General features: G+C 39.0%; 2 protein-coding genes across 2 annotated transcripts in view; one reads left to right on the top strand and one right to left on the bottom strand.

The window, feature by feature from the left end:
* C7H2orf88 (chromosome 7 C2orf88 homolog) overlaps nucleotides 1-12,199 on the bottom strand; it is a 38,495-nt gene extending 26,296 nt beyond the window's left edge. The window contains exon 1 of the mRNA XM_064660476.1: nucleotides 12,101-12,199. The gene's annotated coding sequence lies outside the window, so the exon portion shown is untranslated. The remainder of the gene's footprint in view (nucleotides 1-12,100) is intronic.
* MSTN (myostatin) lies at nucleotides 11,949-18,135 on the top strand. The gene is made up of 3 exons (XM_064660472.1): nucleotides 11,949-12,440; nucleotides 14,269-14,642; nucleotides 16,723-18,135. The coding sequence occupies exons 1-3, from the start codon at nucleotides 12,068-12,070 to the stop codon at nucleotides 17,101-17,103; spliced, it is 1,128 nt and encodes a 375-aa protein (XP_064516542.1). The 5' UTR covers nucleotides 11,949-12,067; the 3' UTR covers nucleotides 17,104-18,135.
* Nucleotides 18,136-18,429: the final 294 nt, after the last annotated feature.

Raw genomic sequence — 18,429 nt, 5'->3', positions numbered from 1 at the left:
GAGAAGAAAAGTAGAAGGAAGATTTTGTGCTCCCCTCCACAGTGGATTTGATGGTGTTAGAAATGTTTACGTAGGCACATTGATGGTGATGCTATCACACTGCAATAGTATCCATACCCCACCCTCACCCCAAAACCAAGATCCCACAGACTCAGTGCTACAGCCAGGAAAGGACATTTTGGAAGGTTCTCAGCCACTTCTGAAAGTTGTCGCTGAGTGTCATCAAAGTGAAAAAATTCTGTTTATTTAAGCTGCAAAACACTTTTTTTTTCCTCTTTAGCTTTAAATATACTTATGCTGCTCCTACATTCATGCATATAGGAGATGGAAAGTAAATTTATTCTAGCTTAGTTCCTGAAGGCTGAGCATGCAGCAGGCAATATCTCAGGTAGTGGTGTATACACTGGGTGTATGCTACACCACTGGGTAGCAGTAAAGATAATGTCAGACTTTTCTTTCACCCTGTAAGGAAAGGTAGATTTAAGATCTAATATAGAAAATCAAAGCTTCTGTGGTGCAATCTCACCATTGAGAAACTTTGGGATCTTATCCACTGTTAAATTACATTTGAGGGACGTCACTGACGAAAGGATTTAGTATTCTAATTATCAGCCCATTTAAACTCAAGTGCAGTATTTAAAACTATGACATGATTAAAAAAATCTTAATAATGCATTGTTTAGGAAAATTTAACCTGTGCAAATTTCTTTTGAGATGCAAGAAACTGCCATGTCACAGAAGCAGCCAGGACCCCCTAAAGTGAAATAATTTGGTGTTGCTTTTAAGAGCCACAGTTCTCCTGAGGTTTGGCCACAGCTAAACTGGAAATGCTTTGGGAAAAATGCCTTTTTTCTGCCTTCCAGTCAGACAGACGTGTAGAGCAAACTGTTCAGCTGGGAGTACTGAACACACAGTCAGCCAGGAGGAACAACTGAATTACCTGCAAAGCTTATATGGTTTTATGTTTCTTATTCTTTAAAAAACCTGTTACTATTCAAAGAGAACACCACTGTGAATAGCTGAATTAAAAACTTCTCTTCAACGTGCACCAAATACTGGTGTGAGCGTGAGTAAATGTAAGACAACTGTATTATCCACAGCTGTATAATCAATATATTGCCTTGCCTGAAATATTGTAGACATCTGCAGAATATTGCTGTTTATTCCATCTTCAGAGAAAGGAACTCCTCAGAAAGTAGCCCTAGAGAAGGGAAACAAAAATGGTACAGGGCTGAAGAACTGAAAAAGCAGAGCTATTTACTATAGAAAAGAAAGAATATGATAAATTATCTAAAGATATGCGTGGAACAGAAGAAGCAAATGAGCAATTGCTGATTTCTCATAAAAATAAAAAAATTATAATAGACCATATAATGGAATGCAAAGGAAAGATGTTCCATAGTGGTTAAAATTTTTGATCTCATGCTTTCACACTGAAGCCAGTCCTTCGTAGAGCTCAAGGTAAAGAGCTGTGAGGTGGCAGATTGTTTTGCAGGCTTGGTGAGATTTCTTGAGGATTGTACAATTTCCTAGTACCCATGATTTTGGTAAAGAAAGGGAATTTTATAGCAGACCTAAAGGACCTAGTTCTCTGATTTCACAGCCTCAACAAAAATGAGTTGATTATTAATTAAACAGAAAAGTACCTATTTGATAGAACACGCAGCTTAAAGACAGGTGCACTGGAAAACAAAAGACACTGGTGAAAAACAGAGGCAAGAATGGACAGATGAAAGAGGGAACAGCAGTTCAAGGAGCAGTTTGCACTCCCTGTAGCCATGTTTCTCTTCACACCTCTGGGAAAAGCCATGTGAATCTGATGAAAAAGATGCCCATAAATATTATGGCACTAGTTGTTAGTAAGCACAGAAATGTAAATAAACTGAATGTTATTGCTTAAGACATGAAATGGCTAAATCAGATCCAAGAATTTAGCCCTGAGGGTCAGCAGCAAGATACTGAAAAGATATTTGCATGACATCTTTAAAAAAGCAGAGAAAGCTTACCAGGCTTGTTTGAATTATAATGAAAGCAACCTGAATTCTTGGCTCATGAAGGGTTTTGTCATATGGATGCAAAGCCTGCTCTGGAGGCATGTGCCTCCTCAGTCACTCACAAGAACTGCCTCGAGCCCCACCAGCTTTCTTGTTGATTACTAAATCTTGTGATTTATTGTGGTTCTCTACTAAAACACCCGCTCTTACTCTGATCATTTGTAGAATGCCAAAAGAGGTTTTCCAGGAAAAAGCCAAACCAAACCTACAATATTTTATAACAGCTACTGTGGCTGCCATGGAAATTTGTGAGCAGAGTATCTGGATGCAAACTGTGATGGATATTTCCCTTTGCTGTGGGAGGTAAATGAACCAGTAAGGCAAAACCAATTCAGTTCTTTAGCCATGTCTCCAAACAGCCTTCAACACCAGCTGAGATGAGACAGTGTCAGTGCATTTGGGCAAGCTGGTTCCAGCTCCTCATCCATCCCCTGCCTTACTTCTTGTAAGAAACATGTACCATTCGTCATGTGGCACAATTGTGGAAAAGATTTAGTGACATTATGGTCCCCCAGCTAATGCCTGATTGACTGACACGAGGAAAGGTTTATACAGAAAGGCAATCACGTTTCCTAAACCAATTGTAAATAATAATGAGCAAGTTTTTGAGCAGAAAACCTCTCATTTGGTTAAATGTCTAATTAAAACATATATATATACATATATATATGTATATATATGTGTGTGTGTTTGTGTGCACATCCCCCCTCCTCATAACTACATATATACAAACACAGTAATTCTGAACACAGTTGAGGATTTAGTGAAGTAATTTCTCTCTACCAAGTTATTATTGGGATATTAAAATTTACCACACTGCTTTCTCAGAGTTATTAATATAAATCATTAGATACATCAATTCGAGTTTAGAATTAGCAAAGCAGTCAATTGTACAATTCAACAGTTAGCAATTAGTTTTCCTTTGTTCTAGAGGCTTTGGACAAAATGACAAAATGCTTCAATTTCTTAATGTTGAGCTATTTTGGTAAACTGTAGGAAGTATAAAAAGGTAATTTGAAGCAGTCAATTTTATTTCCATTTTGCATTGCATTCCTAATTGTACTATCAATCTCTTTTAATCAACATGCACTACAAAGCCTTAAAGTTTGGTCAAATTATTATATTTTTAATTGGTCATAAGCTTGCCTTTTGTATGCAGCATGAGTTTTTTCTTTACTTCTTAAAATTTCGGAAGCAGTTGTGAACTACTGCTTGAAGTATCTCAGATTTGTGTACTGAAAATATCCTGGTACCAAGTTCACTCGACATAAAAAAAGCTCTGTGTAGTTATCACAAAATCAGTAGCAAACAAGTAATTCTGTTTCTATTAATCTGGGTATCCATGGGATACTTTTTTCTATTAACTCTTCCAGGTCTACTCACTAAAAGCCATTCACCAGCCTTCAGTAATAAGAGTATGCCTATTCCAGCTGGAACTGTGCTAGGACATCTTTAAACTCTGAAGCAACATCCACTGTAATATTTCAGTCATTGTGTGAATTCTGTTCTTTAAGCATCCTTTCAAATATTTGCATAGTCAATAGAGAGTATGAAATCTTTACATTATTTCCATGAGTGTAGGGCATATATCCATGGATACAGTGATAGTCAGGCTCTTTGCTACAAGACTGTGAAGAGTTAATTCCTAAGTAGTTTTATATCTCTGCAGAATGAGAGAGGGGGCTTGAAAGTCTGTTACTGAAGGAAAAACCCCCCAAATAGTCAATTCCTTTGTGGTTTATCCTTGTTTCTCATCAACCAGTTGGCTAATGCTGGGAATTAGCAGACTGATGGGACAGGAAAACTTTCAAGTCCCAAGCAAACTTGTAAATTTTTAAAGTATCAGCCTTTAAACTGTAAGGAATTGGAAGTGTCTGCTATAGGAGCCAGAGACAATTCCCAAGAGGAAAGGGCACTAAAGCTAATCCTTTAGTCAGTATAGGCAGCTTTTCTTCAGTTGATGCTCTTATGTGATGCTTCATAATGGAGCTCATAAATAGGAAACATCTTTACTACATCAACAGGGAGCAAACAACACATAAGGAAAGATATAAATAAAGGAAAGGGAGTAAAATCTGGGTTTCTTCTTCCCTTGGATGCCTCAAAACCTTTAAACAGTTGCACTAATTATGTGAAAACCCTCCAAAGGTACCTATTACAAAACTCAGCATTTATGTTCTTTTCCTCCAAATGAGAATCAAATACATCAAGAAGTTTTACTCACTCTCAGATCTGTGCTTTTTTTCTTCTAAAACCCTAAAGCAGATAATATGATTTCCTGTCTCTGCATTATTTTGTACAGGGTTTTTCACAGATAATACCTGATTTTTGGAGTCTTACTTTAAACGAAGGAGCTTCCTCAGAAGCTGCAGCCTTTTGTGCCTGCTTTTTGTCATTACACATTTATGACACTGAATGACTTAGAAAGGTTTAATACGTTATATTTCATCATAAAAAATTAGCTGATTATTTTTTTTTCCTCTATGGGGTTATTGAAAATTTACATTACCAGCATTTTTAACACCAGGATTAAAGCAGGTAGCCTAGCTCTAAGCTGTAAATGAAACAACTCCTTTGCTGATGAATATGCAGATTCAAAGGCTTTCTTGTATGACTGCAGATCTGAATGTTGTTCTTTGATTTCTTTGAGAATGTTGCCACCACTTCTCATTCAATCATAGAATCATTTGCCTCAAATTAACCTGTCCAAAGCTGACCATAGATCAGCAGAGGGCAGAGAGGAAAGGAGAAGCTGCCCCATAATTTCATCTTATTGCTGGCATCAGATGGAATTCACCTTTCTCGAAGGAGGAAGATGGTCCTTACTCATGAGCCAGCAGGGCTGATTGACAGAGCTTTAAACTAGAGTTGAAGGGAGAGGGGATAATATCAGGATTGCCTGTGACAAGCTGTGGGACAACTCACCAAGGTCAGAGGGACAGGATGCAAGTGAGGGCCCTCAGCCAGTGGCTCCAAGACACACTGGCTATGCCAGAGCACACTTGAAATCTTACAGAGATGAGCCAGGGGCTCCTGAGGAATTGCTTGACATGACTGAAACTTGGTGGGACGAATGACATGACTGGGGTACAGCTATTGATAGCTGTGGGGAAGAGACAGGGAAGGAAGAGAGGCCGGGGGTTGCCCTCTACATCAGGAGATGGGTAGAGTGTGAAGAGCTGTCTCTAAAGAATAGCCAGGAGCAGGTTGAAAGCTTAAGGGTAAGAATCAGAGACCAAGCCAAGGGATCTCGTGGTTGGTGCCTACTACGGGCCCAGTGAAGGTGAGCCCATTGACGAAGCCCTCTTGCTCTGGCTACAGAAGGCATTGCACTCACAGACTCTTCTCCTGCTGAGAGGCTACTGCCACCTCGACATCTGCTGGGAAAGCAGCACAGTGAGCTGTAGGCAATCCAGGAGACTCCTGGAGTGCATGGAGGATAACTTCCTACACCAGGTAATAGATGGCCCTACCAGAGGGGAGGTGATGGACCTGATGGGCACCTATGTGAGTGGGAGAGGGGAAAAAAAGTTATGCTTACCTCTGTACTGCTGTGATTCTGCTTATCACTTATAGATAAGCAGGTATCAGGTGTTACAGGGTGTTCCCACTCAGCCTGTGTATTCAGTAGAGGAAAAATCATGGAGTGGGACCAAAGCAAAGGAAACACACAGGCCATAGAGAGGACATCAAAAGGACAGTTTGATAGGAGGAGCGAAATCTATCCCATGTATAGCTATCTCCTGATCAAAAAAGTTGATTAATTCAGTCCATGGCACTGGGGAAGATTAAATGAGTCAAATTCACCGCAGTTTGCAAAGCTGCATTTCCCTATTCTTTCAGGAACATCTATTAGCTCTTAACCTGTTATGTATTAAAAAAAAAAAAAAAAAAAAGGAAGGAAAGAGAAGCAGGAAGAATAAAAGGAAAGAAAAAGAGTAGTGGCACTCTCTTCCCAGCAGATGCCATTCCAGAACAACCCAGCAGAGGACAGGCCACTCATACAAAATCACTGACCTCCTGGGGCGAAAATCCCCTTTGAAGAGCTGTGTCTTGGAGAAAATACAAGTATTCTCATAGCTGGAGACGAAGTCTTTTGGTATTTCAAGCACTTTCTGCAAATGCACTAGTGAAACCTCTCCAAGCATGGTAACAGCTCCTTAGAGGAATTCAAGGTTTCCCAGCAGAGATGCAGCTGACACAGCTATTTTAAAAGACAATGAAGATGAAAGTCAGAATGAATGTCAGGAATTTTTGGTAAAAGCATAAAAGCTAAAACTGTAAAGGAAAAATAGCATCCTTTAACAAGGGCAGAACCCTTAGAATTAAGTAGGTATTTAACGGGGCTCTTTTATAAGATTTATTATAAGATACAGAGACACCACAGCAAAGGTTGCAGAACAAAATCCTGAATACAAAAGAACTCAGAAAATCTGGAAGCTTTCACTATAACTGCATCCTTCCTTAAATGTTTTTAATGAGCCTAATATGCTCCCTATCTGTTCACAGAGTTCATTGCCACTGGTTGGTTCTGGAGCAACATGTACTGGAACACACAGAAAAGAAAAAAGCAACAGGGCATTTTTGGCCCACTCCACAAGTATAGTTATGCACAACAAAAGCTGCTGGAGGGAAGGAGATGGCCAGAAGCCGAAGGTAACTCCTTATGACTTCCCCAAAGCCCATGTTCAGCAGCATCTCTTGGGCAAGCTGGGAGGTGCATCCCGGGCTGAAATGGCCACGGCAGCCTTTAGCCACCAGTTTTACCTGTTTCCCCCATTTAGCCATTACACTCTTACATACCATGGCTTGTGAGACACCCCTTAGCAGGCACAACTCACTAGTGTCTCCCACAGCTCCTGAGGGGAGGAAATCACCTGCCAGACAGAGTAACACTTTGTCTTGGTACTCAAACTGCAGAGACTCAAGTACACCTTGGGGGAGAGCACTTAAAATCCCAAATTGCTGAATATCATGATTTTTCAGGGAAAACAACCTGACAGCAGGAGTTGAGAAGAAGCTGCAGCACACCCCACACAGATGCCAGTGTACCAAGGCATCCATACCCTGCACCATGTGTGCTCTTCTCCTGTGTGAAATAAGATACTTAGAACTCAGAAATGGGAAAACCAAGATGAATGGGTTTCTTTTTTGGTAAGTTTGGGGAATTAATTATTCATACTATCAACAAAGATGAAGTTGACTTTCTGTAGCTGATTCAGCACAATGTTTAGAAGGTTATGTATGACTACATTTTTAAGAAAAAAAAAAAAGAACATAGCAGAGGACAAACTCTTTCAGGGCATTTGTTACAGAGCAAGAATTCACACTAGTTACAGCTTTCATATTTTACCTCATGGTAATAAGTTTAACTTTAAAAGTGCTTACTTTTCCCTTACAGTAGCTGCATTTACATAATGTGATCAGGATGATGTTTTTATAGGCTTTTTGTCATTTTAAGAGCTCTTTCTAGGTGTTTTACATACATGACCTTATGTCTGCTTTGAGGTTCAAAGTAATGCGTTTCTCTTGTGATTCAAGTGGCTAAGAGCAAGGATCTGGTGAGTTGAGAGGGCTGGGATCATAGTTAAGCACTTAAAGCACTAACTCAATTATATTCAATATCTGCTTTTTTAATTTAAATTTAAATTTAACCAAAAATAACTTCACAAACATTATTCACAGCTCATAGAAGCTAAGAGAAAGATGAGTCCAAAAAGAATTAAAATGGAGTTTTCTATCCATTTTAATATGCTATTCTAGAAATTAATCTTCGTGTTGACAAAAGTGAGAGAAAAGGTGACTCAAATAGTATCTTCCTCACCAGCTCAGGAGGAATGTTCTTTTTTCCTTATAAGCAAACCAGGGAGAGAAGCCAACTGGTTCAGAGGCAGGACTTGACATCAAAGGAGAACAGCAATCACAGACTTACAGTGCATTTCAGAACGCCTATCTTTTTTCTTGAAGTTCTACCTTCTGAGGTGAATAAATTATACAAACTATTTTATTTAACTTAAACAACAGAATAAAGAAAAGCGAATTTCTGGTCCTGCAGACTATAAGAAAGTGTTTGAAAATCTAGCCTAGAGCAGGATGAAGTTGTCAGATTTTGGGCAGGGTTATAGCCCATGTCCCTTTCCTTCCCTGCCAGGAAAGCAGCTCCTTCATACTCCTGCAGCTCTCCCTTTTCTCAGAAATGTCCTGGTTCCCTTCCATTTCCACTTGGTCCACCCCCAAAACAAGCTCAACTCCCAGCCTGCTCCCTCTCTGTGTTTTCTGGGTCGCTGGCCCGGCACAGGATGACAGGCTGTGGACTGTCCAGAGCGCTCAGTGTGCTGAGTGATGCCAGAGGAGCACAAGCTGATTGGTTGATGAGAGGCTGCCAAAAAGGATGGGTAATGGTTGGGCTCTGTTTGCCTTCTCCTCAGGGAGGGCATTAGTAATCTCCTTTTCCCCTGCACAGTCACTGTTTTTCCATAAAACTCACAGTAACAGTGCCTTTTGAAACCTCTATATCAGTCAAATTTGTAGGGGGTGGGTTTGGGTTTTTTCTTTCTTTTCTTTTTTTTTTTCTTTAAGGTTTTCCCATGAGTACAAAAGCTCCTGGTGCAGGCTAGGGGGGAAAGGAGAAGTTGCCAGGTAGACAGACGTGTGCCTTTTTCCTTTAGAAAAGAACATTCTTTCATTACTTGATCTTGGGGGCCTGAGCCATGATCTTTGCACAGTCAGAATTGGGAATACTATTCACTATTGGCAGGCACAACGGGGAGAATGACACAAATCCCAAAGACAATATTAAAATGCCATAAAGTTCAGTAAAATGTGCATTTCATTTTTAACTCTTCTTTAGTTTTGCTAATGTGTTGGAGTTTCCTGTTGTTGTTGTTTTTATTTTTTTTTTTTTGCCAAATAAATTTTAGAACAACTTTTACCTGGTCGCTTTATCACTTATTTTTCTCACCTCTGTCATCTACCTCTGCAGTCATCACTTTCCAAAAACACTGCAGTGAAAGTCAGACACAAAATCAAATTACACATTATATTTTTATGATCAAAGAAATCTGATCCTTCAATAGCTCCTGATCAACTGCAATTGTTTGTGCTCTTTTCCACACACTTGAAATTTCATAGAAAAACAAAAAGCCAGCAACGACAAAAGATGAAAAGTATTCTACTAACGGCCTAGAGTTATTCAGGATAGATGGATATGAAGTGAATTTTATGAGGGAAAAGTAAAAATATTGCTCTTTACACGGACATTTTGAAGAGAAAAAGTAATGCAGCTGCTTGGTGGTTGAGAGCAAGCTCAGCTCTTGCTTGGAGCTCACTGGGGTTCCAGGCTTACAGGAGAGGGCTTTGGTCCCACAGTCACAAACAAATGCTGCAGGGAGCAAAGGGGCCCTTGTAGCAGATTAATGGAATCATAGCAGGGAAAAAGAACAGTGAAGCTCTGCCTGCTCACAGTGAGCCAGTCAGAGTGGGAAGACCCTGAAGAAGAAGGAGCAGGCGAGGTACCAGTGCGGCTGCAGAGCACGTGCCAAGAGGAGTCACGGTGCTGGAGGCATCGCTTTGCTGAGCACATCTCTTGTCCCTCTCCCTCACAGATGGCTCATAGCCATTGTCTGCCAGAACACTTCATTACCTTCCTATTAATGACTGCATCATAATTTCCACCTTGGAAATTATCCTTCCATCCCAATGGATCATTGTTTCAAACTGTTTCTAGTGTGAAACCTGGTACCTGTCAGGGTTTCTGCTTGATGGGAGATTGCTTTTTATAGCCACATGGTTAAGTCATTCCAGTTTAAAACAAAAAAATAAAAATACTTTTAGTATGACATTCACTGTCATGATAGTAAACAAACAAACCCCAATTTAAATCCCCCCAAAATTCCCCAACAGGTCAGTGTTTTTCAAAAAGATTCTTACTGTGAATCATCCTGTGCATCTCTCATAAAAACACATTTCTAGCACTTGACATGCACTGAGTCTGCTTAAAACATGTTACAGGCATGACAGGCAGTGTCCAGTGCAAAGTCAGATCTATCCTGTCTTCTAGTTCCAGTGAACCACAAGCCCATTTATGTTACCTCGTGTTGCGAGTAGCTGCATCGGGATCCTGTGTAAAAAGCAAATCCTCAGGAGCTAAGGCAGCACACTGCTGGCTTTAAAGGTGGATTTTGGCTAAAATCAGAATATCAGGATGATGAATATGACCCTAAAGCCATATGCTTGGAACGTATGAGTGATACATCTATTACTTGCATCAAATTTACACCAGGGCAGGACAATCAATTTCAATGGAATAGTTGTGATTTATGTCACTCGTCATTAGGCTGAACATTAGGCTCAGTTCTGTGCTATACAATGAATTTGCATGCCCTGGAGATGTGATACAAAAAGAATATGAATGACCAGGCAGAAAAAAAATCTTTGAGAGTTCTGTCGCACACCTTTCCCTATACCAACATTTTTCCTATATGAACACATGCAAAACACCTTGTTTGACACATTTTTAGGTGTGCTGAGAATGGAAAAAGAAGAGAAACTCAGTGAGAAACTGACAATTCAGTCCTAGCTTAGATAAGCAAACTGTGGCATATTGCATGAAATTCCAGGATTTCCCTTTGCTCTAATACACAGATTCCAAATATACAAATACATATAATATATACCACTTCTAGGGTTTCTGTTTCCTGTGACATACAGCCTATGCTGACCAGTAAATCCCCCCTACCTCCCCACTACGTGTGAATTCCATAATTCTTGCTAACAGCACATCAAATGTGAACTGCATTGTTCGAAGATTTTGTAAGCCAGAACCTATACGTATAAAATCACATCTGGATGTATCTCTGTTATGCAGAAAGCATATTAAAACTGTATTTCTTAACATATAAGCAGGACTTAGAGAATTCTAAGTATTTGAATAGTAGAAAGCAAAAGAAAGCACAGAAAGGTATCACTTAAGTTGGCATAATACAGAAATATTTTGAAGAGAAAGAAAAGCTTACCTGGAAAAAGGATATAAATACACAGTAGAGATTTAAATGTGTTATGTCTTTTAATGCTTTCACTAATAATGAAAAAAGTGAAATGGACTATTCCTGTATAATATTAGAATGAGTAGTTAAAGATATTCCTCAAAAATACCCTTACTACTAAAGATCTCTTGATACCTAATTTACTGCCCAGGATTCTGGTGACAGTATGAAGACGAGACACACTTATTTTTCATAACTGACTGTGAATTCAGTAGAGGATTTGTTCTGTGGATTTTGATATATGCTAAAGGGACAAACAAATAAGATTGGCATTTGCACAGTGTCATATATGCACAAAATCTGCAATACTGCTTTAACTAGTACCTAGGAAAAACCACTAAGGTTTTCTGAAATAGAAACTGTTGAATATGTATTAGTTGTTGAATAACATAAATTAGTACTCTTTGCAATGCATTTCAAAAGCATTATTTTCCTGCCTGCTAACAGTAACCACTTGGGATTTTCTTTTAAATAGAACAAACTTTCAAGTCAAAAAGACTGGCAGAAGCCTAAAGCAGCTTTAGAGCAAGGTCTATTTTAATTCATAGTGCAAGTACATGGTTGGTATAATATTTAAGAATGACAGTGCTGTCTTTCAGTCCTGCTGCCCAAAATACTTGGAAATATATCCTTTCAGAATACAGAGAACATATCCTCTACGAAGTATCCAGATAAATCAGTCCACCCTTGGCTGTAACTAAATGCTGTCTAGTGACTTGTGATCGACAGGGCTTTACCCTCTGACAGCCAGATTCATTGTTGGGACAGCAACCAATCGTCGGGTTTGACGACACGAGCCTAATCAAAGTTGGAGTATAAAAAGCCCCCTTGGAATATATAAGGTACACCAGTGTGGCAAGCTGTCTCTCAGATTGCATTTGCTTTCACGGATCTGTTTAGTACTGGAAGGGAAAGGGGGAGGGGGGAAAAAAAAAAAGAAGGGAAAAGTGCTGCACTGAATGTGAGATCATGCAAAAGCTAGTGCTCTATGCTTATATTTACCTGCTCATGCTGATTTCGGTTGATCCGGTGGCTCTTGATGACAGTAGTCAGCCCACAGAGAACGCTGAAAAAGACGGACTGTGCAATGCTTGTACGTGGAGACAGAATACAAAATCTTCCAGAATAGAAGCCATAAAAATTCAAATCCTCAGCAAACTGCGCCTGGAACAAGCTCCTAACATTAGCAGGGATGTTATTAAGCAACTTTTACCCAAGGCTCCTCCACTACAGGAACTGATTGATCAGTATGACGTCCAGAGAGATGACAGTAGTGATGGCTCTTTGGAAGATGATGACTATCATGCCACCACCGAAACGATTATCACAATGCCTACGGAGTGTAAGTAACCCTGCTGTTTTCGCCTCCCACTGCTCCTCCGAGAGAGTTGTCTCCCTGCTGTAGAGCCACACAACTCCTCCTCGGGCTCTCCCAACAGGCTGCTGGCTGAAGTCTGCTGGAGGGAGGGAGGAGAGAGTTATTTCTAAAGAATTTGAGCCAGGTTCAGATGACTGTGTTACGAGCTTTTGTTTTACTGTTCCTTTTCGGCTCCTTATAATGTGTGTGCCCTGTAGCACTTTGGATTTGCCCAATGCCTTAGAAAGCAAAGGGAGATCTGCAGTTTAGTTGACTTCGTTATCTGCAGCACCCGGGGCATTTCCTATCATAAATACAAAGCACAAGTGCAGCAAATGAGAGAGCTATATTTTTTGTGAGGGAGGTTTCACTGGCCAGTAATTTTAGAAGCAGAAGAAAACAGCAGAAATGTAGCTCAGAGCACTAGACCTACCTAACTGCAACACGTTATAGCATTTGCAAGCAGAGAGTTAAATTCTTGCTTCTCTGCTGACCCCATAAACTAGCACCACCCACCTCAGAGTTAAAACTATATATTTAAAGCAAATATGTGTGTAACAGCCTTAAATGTAAAAATGTCCACGCTCTAGCAATCAGCTCACGTAGTTGTGCCAAGGAAGAATGAAGGCATTTACTGAATGAGCAGATTCTGAGTTATCTTCTGAGTGCTAAACATCTGCTATGGCTCCTATCAAGTATCTTTTGCACAGCTAATACTATAGTATCTTATGTTCTTCATCAGCTAAAGTATTTGGCTATGGCAGCTGTTTTTTTAAATAACACTTATGAATATGATGACAAAAAGGAAAAAGATGACAGGACATATAAGGCATGTTAGCAGTCACAGATATCATTACATTATGCACACTGGAATAATATCAGCTGCTCTCACCAGCTGAAAATATACTCATCAATGAAAAAGTAACTTTCAGTGAAACTTTTCAAGTTATTAATTAATAAGATGAGCACTTAATAGCATTATACTACTGCAGTCTTATCACAAAGCTGAGGTCTGCCAGCAATTTTATTCCAGCCCTTTATGTCCAAGCCTTTATAACTATTTTTAGTCAAACTGCTACATAATTACAGTGACTGAAGAAAAGCCATTGTATTTCATTGCTCTGAGTTCATTTCCTACTTCTTATAAAAAGCCCTTGAGCTATTTTAAATGCACTAAAGAGACAGGTATCTTAAGTGATGAGATTTATGAATGTCAAAGCCCTGCACCATTTAGGATTAGTGCTACCCATTTTATCCTGGCATGGAAAGATATTGCCATGACTAGGTATGACAGCTGCATCACAGGCTACAGGAAGGAGGAACGAAGCACTGCACACATGACTTTCCTATAACATTCTTCAAATGCAAACAAAATGATCCTTATGTTAATCCTCTCCATTATTTTTTTCCCATTGAGAAATGAAATTTAAGTGTCTGTGCAGTTTGCCCAGTGCTGTATGCTGTGCAGCACACTGAGGCTATGTGGTAAATTAGAAATAGCTGGATCACCACACACGTGTTGAGTCAGCTTATGCAAAGTTGCTCTTCTGCATGCTTTATGAAGGTCCTCAAGGTGTGACTAGCAGAAGTGAGTAGGTGGGAGATGATAGCATAATAATTTTGTTGACATTCATTAAAGTTCCTGTAGAGTGTAAACCATAGAAAATGAATTAAGTTAAATCCACTTTGTTACTGGTACTCTTTACAACATATTGTAATATTTCCTCTACAGTTTGGAAGAAATTAGTCAGGTTTATTTATGCATTTTGTCTTGTTCCCTGTTCAGTAATCTGTTCTTTCCATTCATTTATAGCTGATTTTCTTGTACAAATGGAGGGAAAACCAAAATGTTGCTTCTTTAAGTTTAGCTCTAAAATACAATATAACAAAGTAGTAAAGGCACAATTGTGGATATACTTGAGGCAAGTCCAAAAACCTACAACGGTGTTTGTGCAGATCCTGAGACTTATTAAACCCATGAAAGATGGTACAAGATATACTGGAATTCGATCTTTGAAACTCGACATGAATCCAGGCACCGGTATTTGGCAGAGTATTGATGTGAAGACAGTGTTGCAAAATTGGCTCAAACAGCCTGAATCCAATTTAGGCATTGAAATAAAAGCTTTTGATGAGAATGGACGAAATCTTGCTGTAACTTTCCCAGGACCAGGTGAAGATGGATTGGTAAGTTTATTTAGAAAAATCTCATTTTATTGAAAAGCATTTAAGCAATGTTTTAAGGATAAAATGGATGCATTGTTTATGGAATGGAAGATGAAAGTCCTGTATATCCAATTCTTTCATTCTTTGCTCTCTGATCATGCCAAAATCAATAGTGTTCCTCTGCCTCTGTTTCCTTATTTAAAAAAAAATGAGAGAAATTGCAGTATTTCAGAGGGATGTTGAGAGGCATTAACTAGAAAAGTTTTTGGTAATGACTGGTGGATGGTACTAACAAACAACATTGTTTTCAAATTTGAGAGCAAGTACTGCTTAATAAGTAGTTACTTTATATAAAGCTAAAAGAACAGTCATTGTATTCTTTCACTGATAAGAAAGATGCCTCCAATACTGCTAAGAAAGCAAGGCAGTTTCTCCCTACTCTCTATGCTTGTATTTTATATTAATAACAGCAAGAATTATATGTTTTTGAAGGTGAGAATAGATCTTCTTCATAATGTTAAGTTCTGTACCTTTCAGTATGTGATAGAGTGCATCATTCCACCTATTAGAAATGTTTGAATGGATAAATTCTGCTTGAAACAATAAACAGTGATGAGAAAGCCTGAAAGAACTAAGTGGGTTTCTTTTTCTAAGTATAGATAAACAAACTAAACCTGAAGTGTGTCAGTTAAACTACAGCATTTTCCTTGCTATTTGTTCCTGCAAAACACTAATCATCTACAACCTATAAAAATTCCTAAACTTACCACAACCAAGTAATTTCTCCTTTTGAATAAAACATAAAGAATATTATTTTACTTTTACTTCTGTGCAGTGGATGAATCTGTTGATCACAGAAATATAAAACTATTTAGGTTGGAAAAGACCTTTAAGACCATTGCATCCGTATTTATGTAGTTGTGTAATGTTTAACTTCACAGCAGTACAATGCAATTAAAAAGAACTTAAAAGAAAAATTCTGTGATATCTTAATTGTACATCCAGTATAGATGTGGATCTGCTACACTAGAGAGAGACCAGGTGGATATCATGATGAGGAATGTCCTCACCACATCCATCCATTCAAATGATGATACCTGTGGGTAACCCATGGCTATCATCATCTATAAATAAGCATTTCAGTGGCAGAGCAGGGTTAAAAGCACAGCTGATAACAGGAGAGGAAATTTTTCTTCTCCTTCCTCCAGGTCCTGCTACAGGGATGTTCCTCTCACCAGCTACCTCCCCATATCATTTACCTTTGGGAGGAGTGTCTCCAGCCGCTCCACAGTTTGCAGCTGTAAGGGCAGGTATTTTGGAAGAGAGAAACCTGTGTAACAAAGTTAGCTGGGCCATTAAGTACCACTAAGGAATGGTCTTCGTGGGATGGCCTGGTTAGTGCCAAACCAACACATGGGGCTGGAATCAGTGTGTGGAAGGGAGGAACTTTGGGAAAACTTGTGATTGTGAAGGTTGCAATTTCCATATAGTCTCAGTTGGTGCCTGTGGAAACACACCTCCAGTAGGAAGCATGTGGCATAGAGATCTGCCAAAAGTACATTCCTGGCCCCAGGACTCTTCCAGGAGTCAAAATATTAGCTGCCCCTCCAAATTCATTCAGTCATTCAAGCATGCCAGCAATTAAGGAGTAAACTTTGTCCTCCGTGATCTCAACAAGAAACCTTCCTTGATATCCAGAAAGCCTGAATTCAATATGATTTAATGGAGAGAATTTCAGAAGGACTCACTAAAACTCTTATTATGAAATTTAAAACAAACAAACAAAACCAGCATTAAATGTAAAAAATCCAGCATCCTCCAAATTTCTGAAATGTTTCTACAGCAGGTAACAGAAATGATTTGGTACTGAGATAATAGTGATTTCAGGAACAAATATGTCTCAAAGCTCTTTATAAAGAAACAGCAGGAAAATGCAGAGATAAGTGTAACACATTTGCAGGAGGTCCAAGTTTTTTTTGCAAACTTGATTTCAGAATATTAATTTGATACGCCTGCATCTGAAATCCTATTTATTCGCGTGTTTTTACTGAACTTACGTTTACCTCAGTAATGATTCCAATTCCTTCTCGTCTCCTCACAGAACCCATTTTTAGAGGTCAGAGTTACAGACACACCAAAACGGTCCCGCAGAGATTTCGGTCTCGACTGTGACGAGCACTCCACGGAATCCCGATGTTGTCGCTACCCGCTGACCGTGGATTTCGAAGCTTTCGGGTGGGATTGGATTATTGCCCCTAAGAGATACAAAGCCAATTACTGCTCCGGAGAGTGCGAGTTTGTGTTTTTACAAAAATACCCCCACACCCACCTGGTACACCAAGCCAACCCCAGAGGTTCAGCAGGCCCTTGCTGCACGCCCACCAAGATGTCCCCCATAAACATGCTGTACTTCAACGGGAAAGAACAAATCATATACGGCAAGATCCCGGCCATGGTTGTAGATCGCTGCGGGTGCTCATGAGATCCTCGTCAGACCCTCGGAAATTGTGGAAGCTACCAAAAAAAAAAAAAAAAAAAAAGAAAGAAAGAAAGAAAAAAAAAAAAAAAGGAAAAAGTTATACCCCCTCACCAGTCTTTCAAACTGTGAAGTTACGTACACCAGGCATTGCCGACCTCCTGCGGGCTGTATGATAGGCTATCGTACAGATTTAGTGCAGCACCAGCTACAGAACATGAACTAAAGGACTATAGAGTTACCTGACGGCTGGTTTTGAGCCAGCAAAAGAGCAAAGCTACAATCAAAATCACCGGATTTAATGCAGGAAGTTCTTACATTATGAGGGAATCAATATTCAGTTATTTGGATGCAAATTTATATGCAGGTTTCAGTACACGTTGGTAATCAAAAGCAAGCTCCTTCTCATCTGAGGACAGAAGGAGTGGGCTTTTAAGTTCATTTCTTCACAGCTTCACTTAATATCATATTTACAGGAAAATATATACTGGTAACCTATACACCACTACACAATACCACCAGAATCATCCTTAAACACTTGAATATATAGTGCAGACTTGTGAAATGTATCAGATGAAATTCCACATAAATGGACAAATCCTGAAATTAGGGATGGCATAGTGTATTTAGTGTGTTTCCATTCCTTTTTCTCATTAGTATGTTAGTAATCAATGGCAATGGTGCTACATAAGCAGGCTGAGTAAATAGAAAGATAGTTATACAACTGAAAGGATTTAGGCTTAATAATGAATTTGCCCTATCCTCAGGTACACTACTCAACATTCGCAAGAAATAGATATTTTTTAAATGAAAAGGAATAGTTTTCTAGATGTAGTAAAACAGAAGGCAGCAGAGAAGTCCAACATTCAAATTGCAATCCCACATTTTAACCTGCCTTTGCAACATTACCATTTGCACTATGGTAAACCAATGCAAATATTTGGTTGCTACAGATATTGTTTAAAAAACCACTTTGATATAACTGACTTGTGTAATATGTATGCATCAATATTTTGTAAATAAATTTTTATTTTTTAATCACTGTTGGTATATGTTCATCACAAGAAAAGAATGACTTTAACCTGTACTTTAGTTTAATAAAAAACCCAATATTCTTTTCATAATATAATTTTCTGGATTTTAACACAAATAATATGTAGGAACAATGCAACAAAGTAAACCATATGCTGAGAATTACTACATTTTATAAATTTTTTTACTTTGGTATGAGCCATCTGTGATAAATGATGGGTGTTGACACGTTTATAAGGTTCTTTGGGTTACTGTTTTTATGGTCATTTTGATCAACAACTGAATTTCCATACTTTGAAT

The sequence above is a fragment of the Pseudopipra pipra genome, chromosome 7 (genome assembly GCF_036250125.1).
Source record: "Pseudopipra pipra isolate bDixPip1 chromosome 7, bDixPip1.hap1, whole genome shotgun sequence".
Lineage (NCBI taxonomy): Eukaryota > Metazoa > Chordata > Aves > Passeriformes > Pipridae > Pseudopipra > Pseudopipra pipra.
This window is presented reverse-complemented; position numbering and strand designations above follow the sequence as displayed.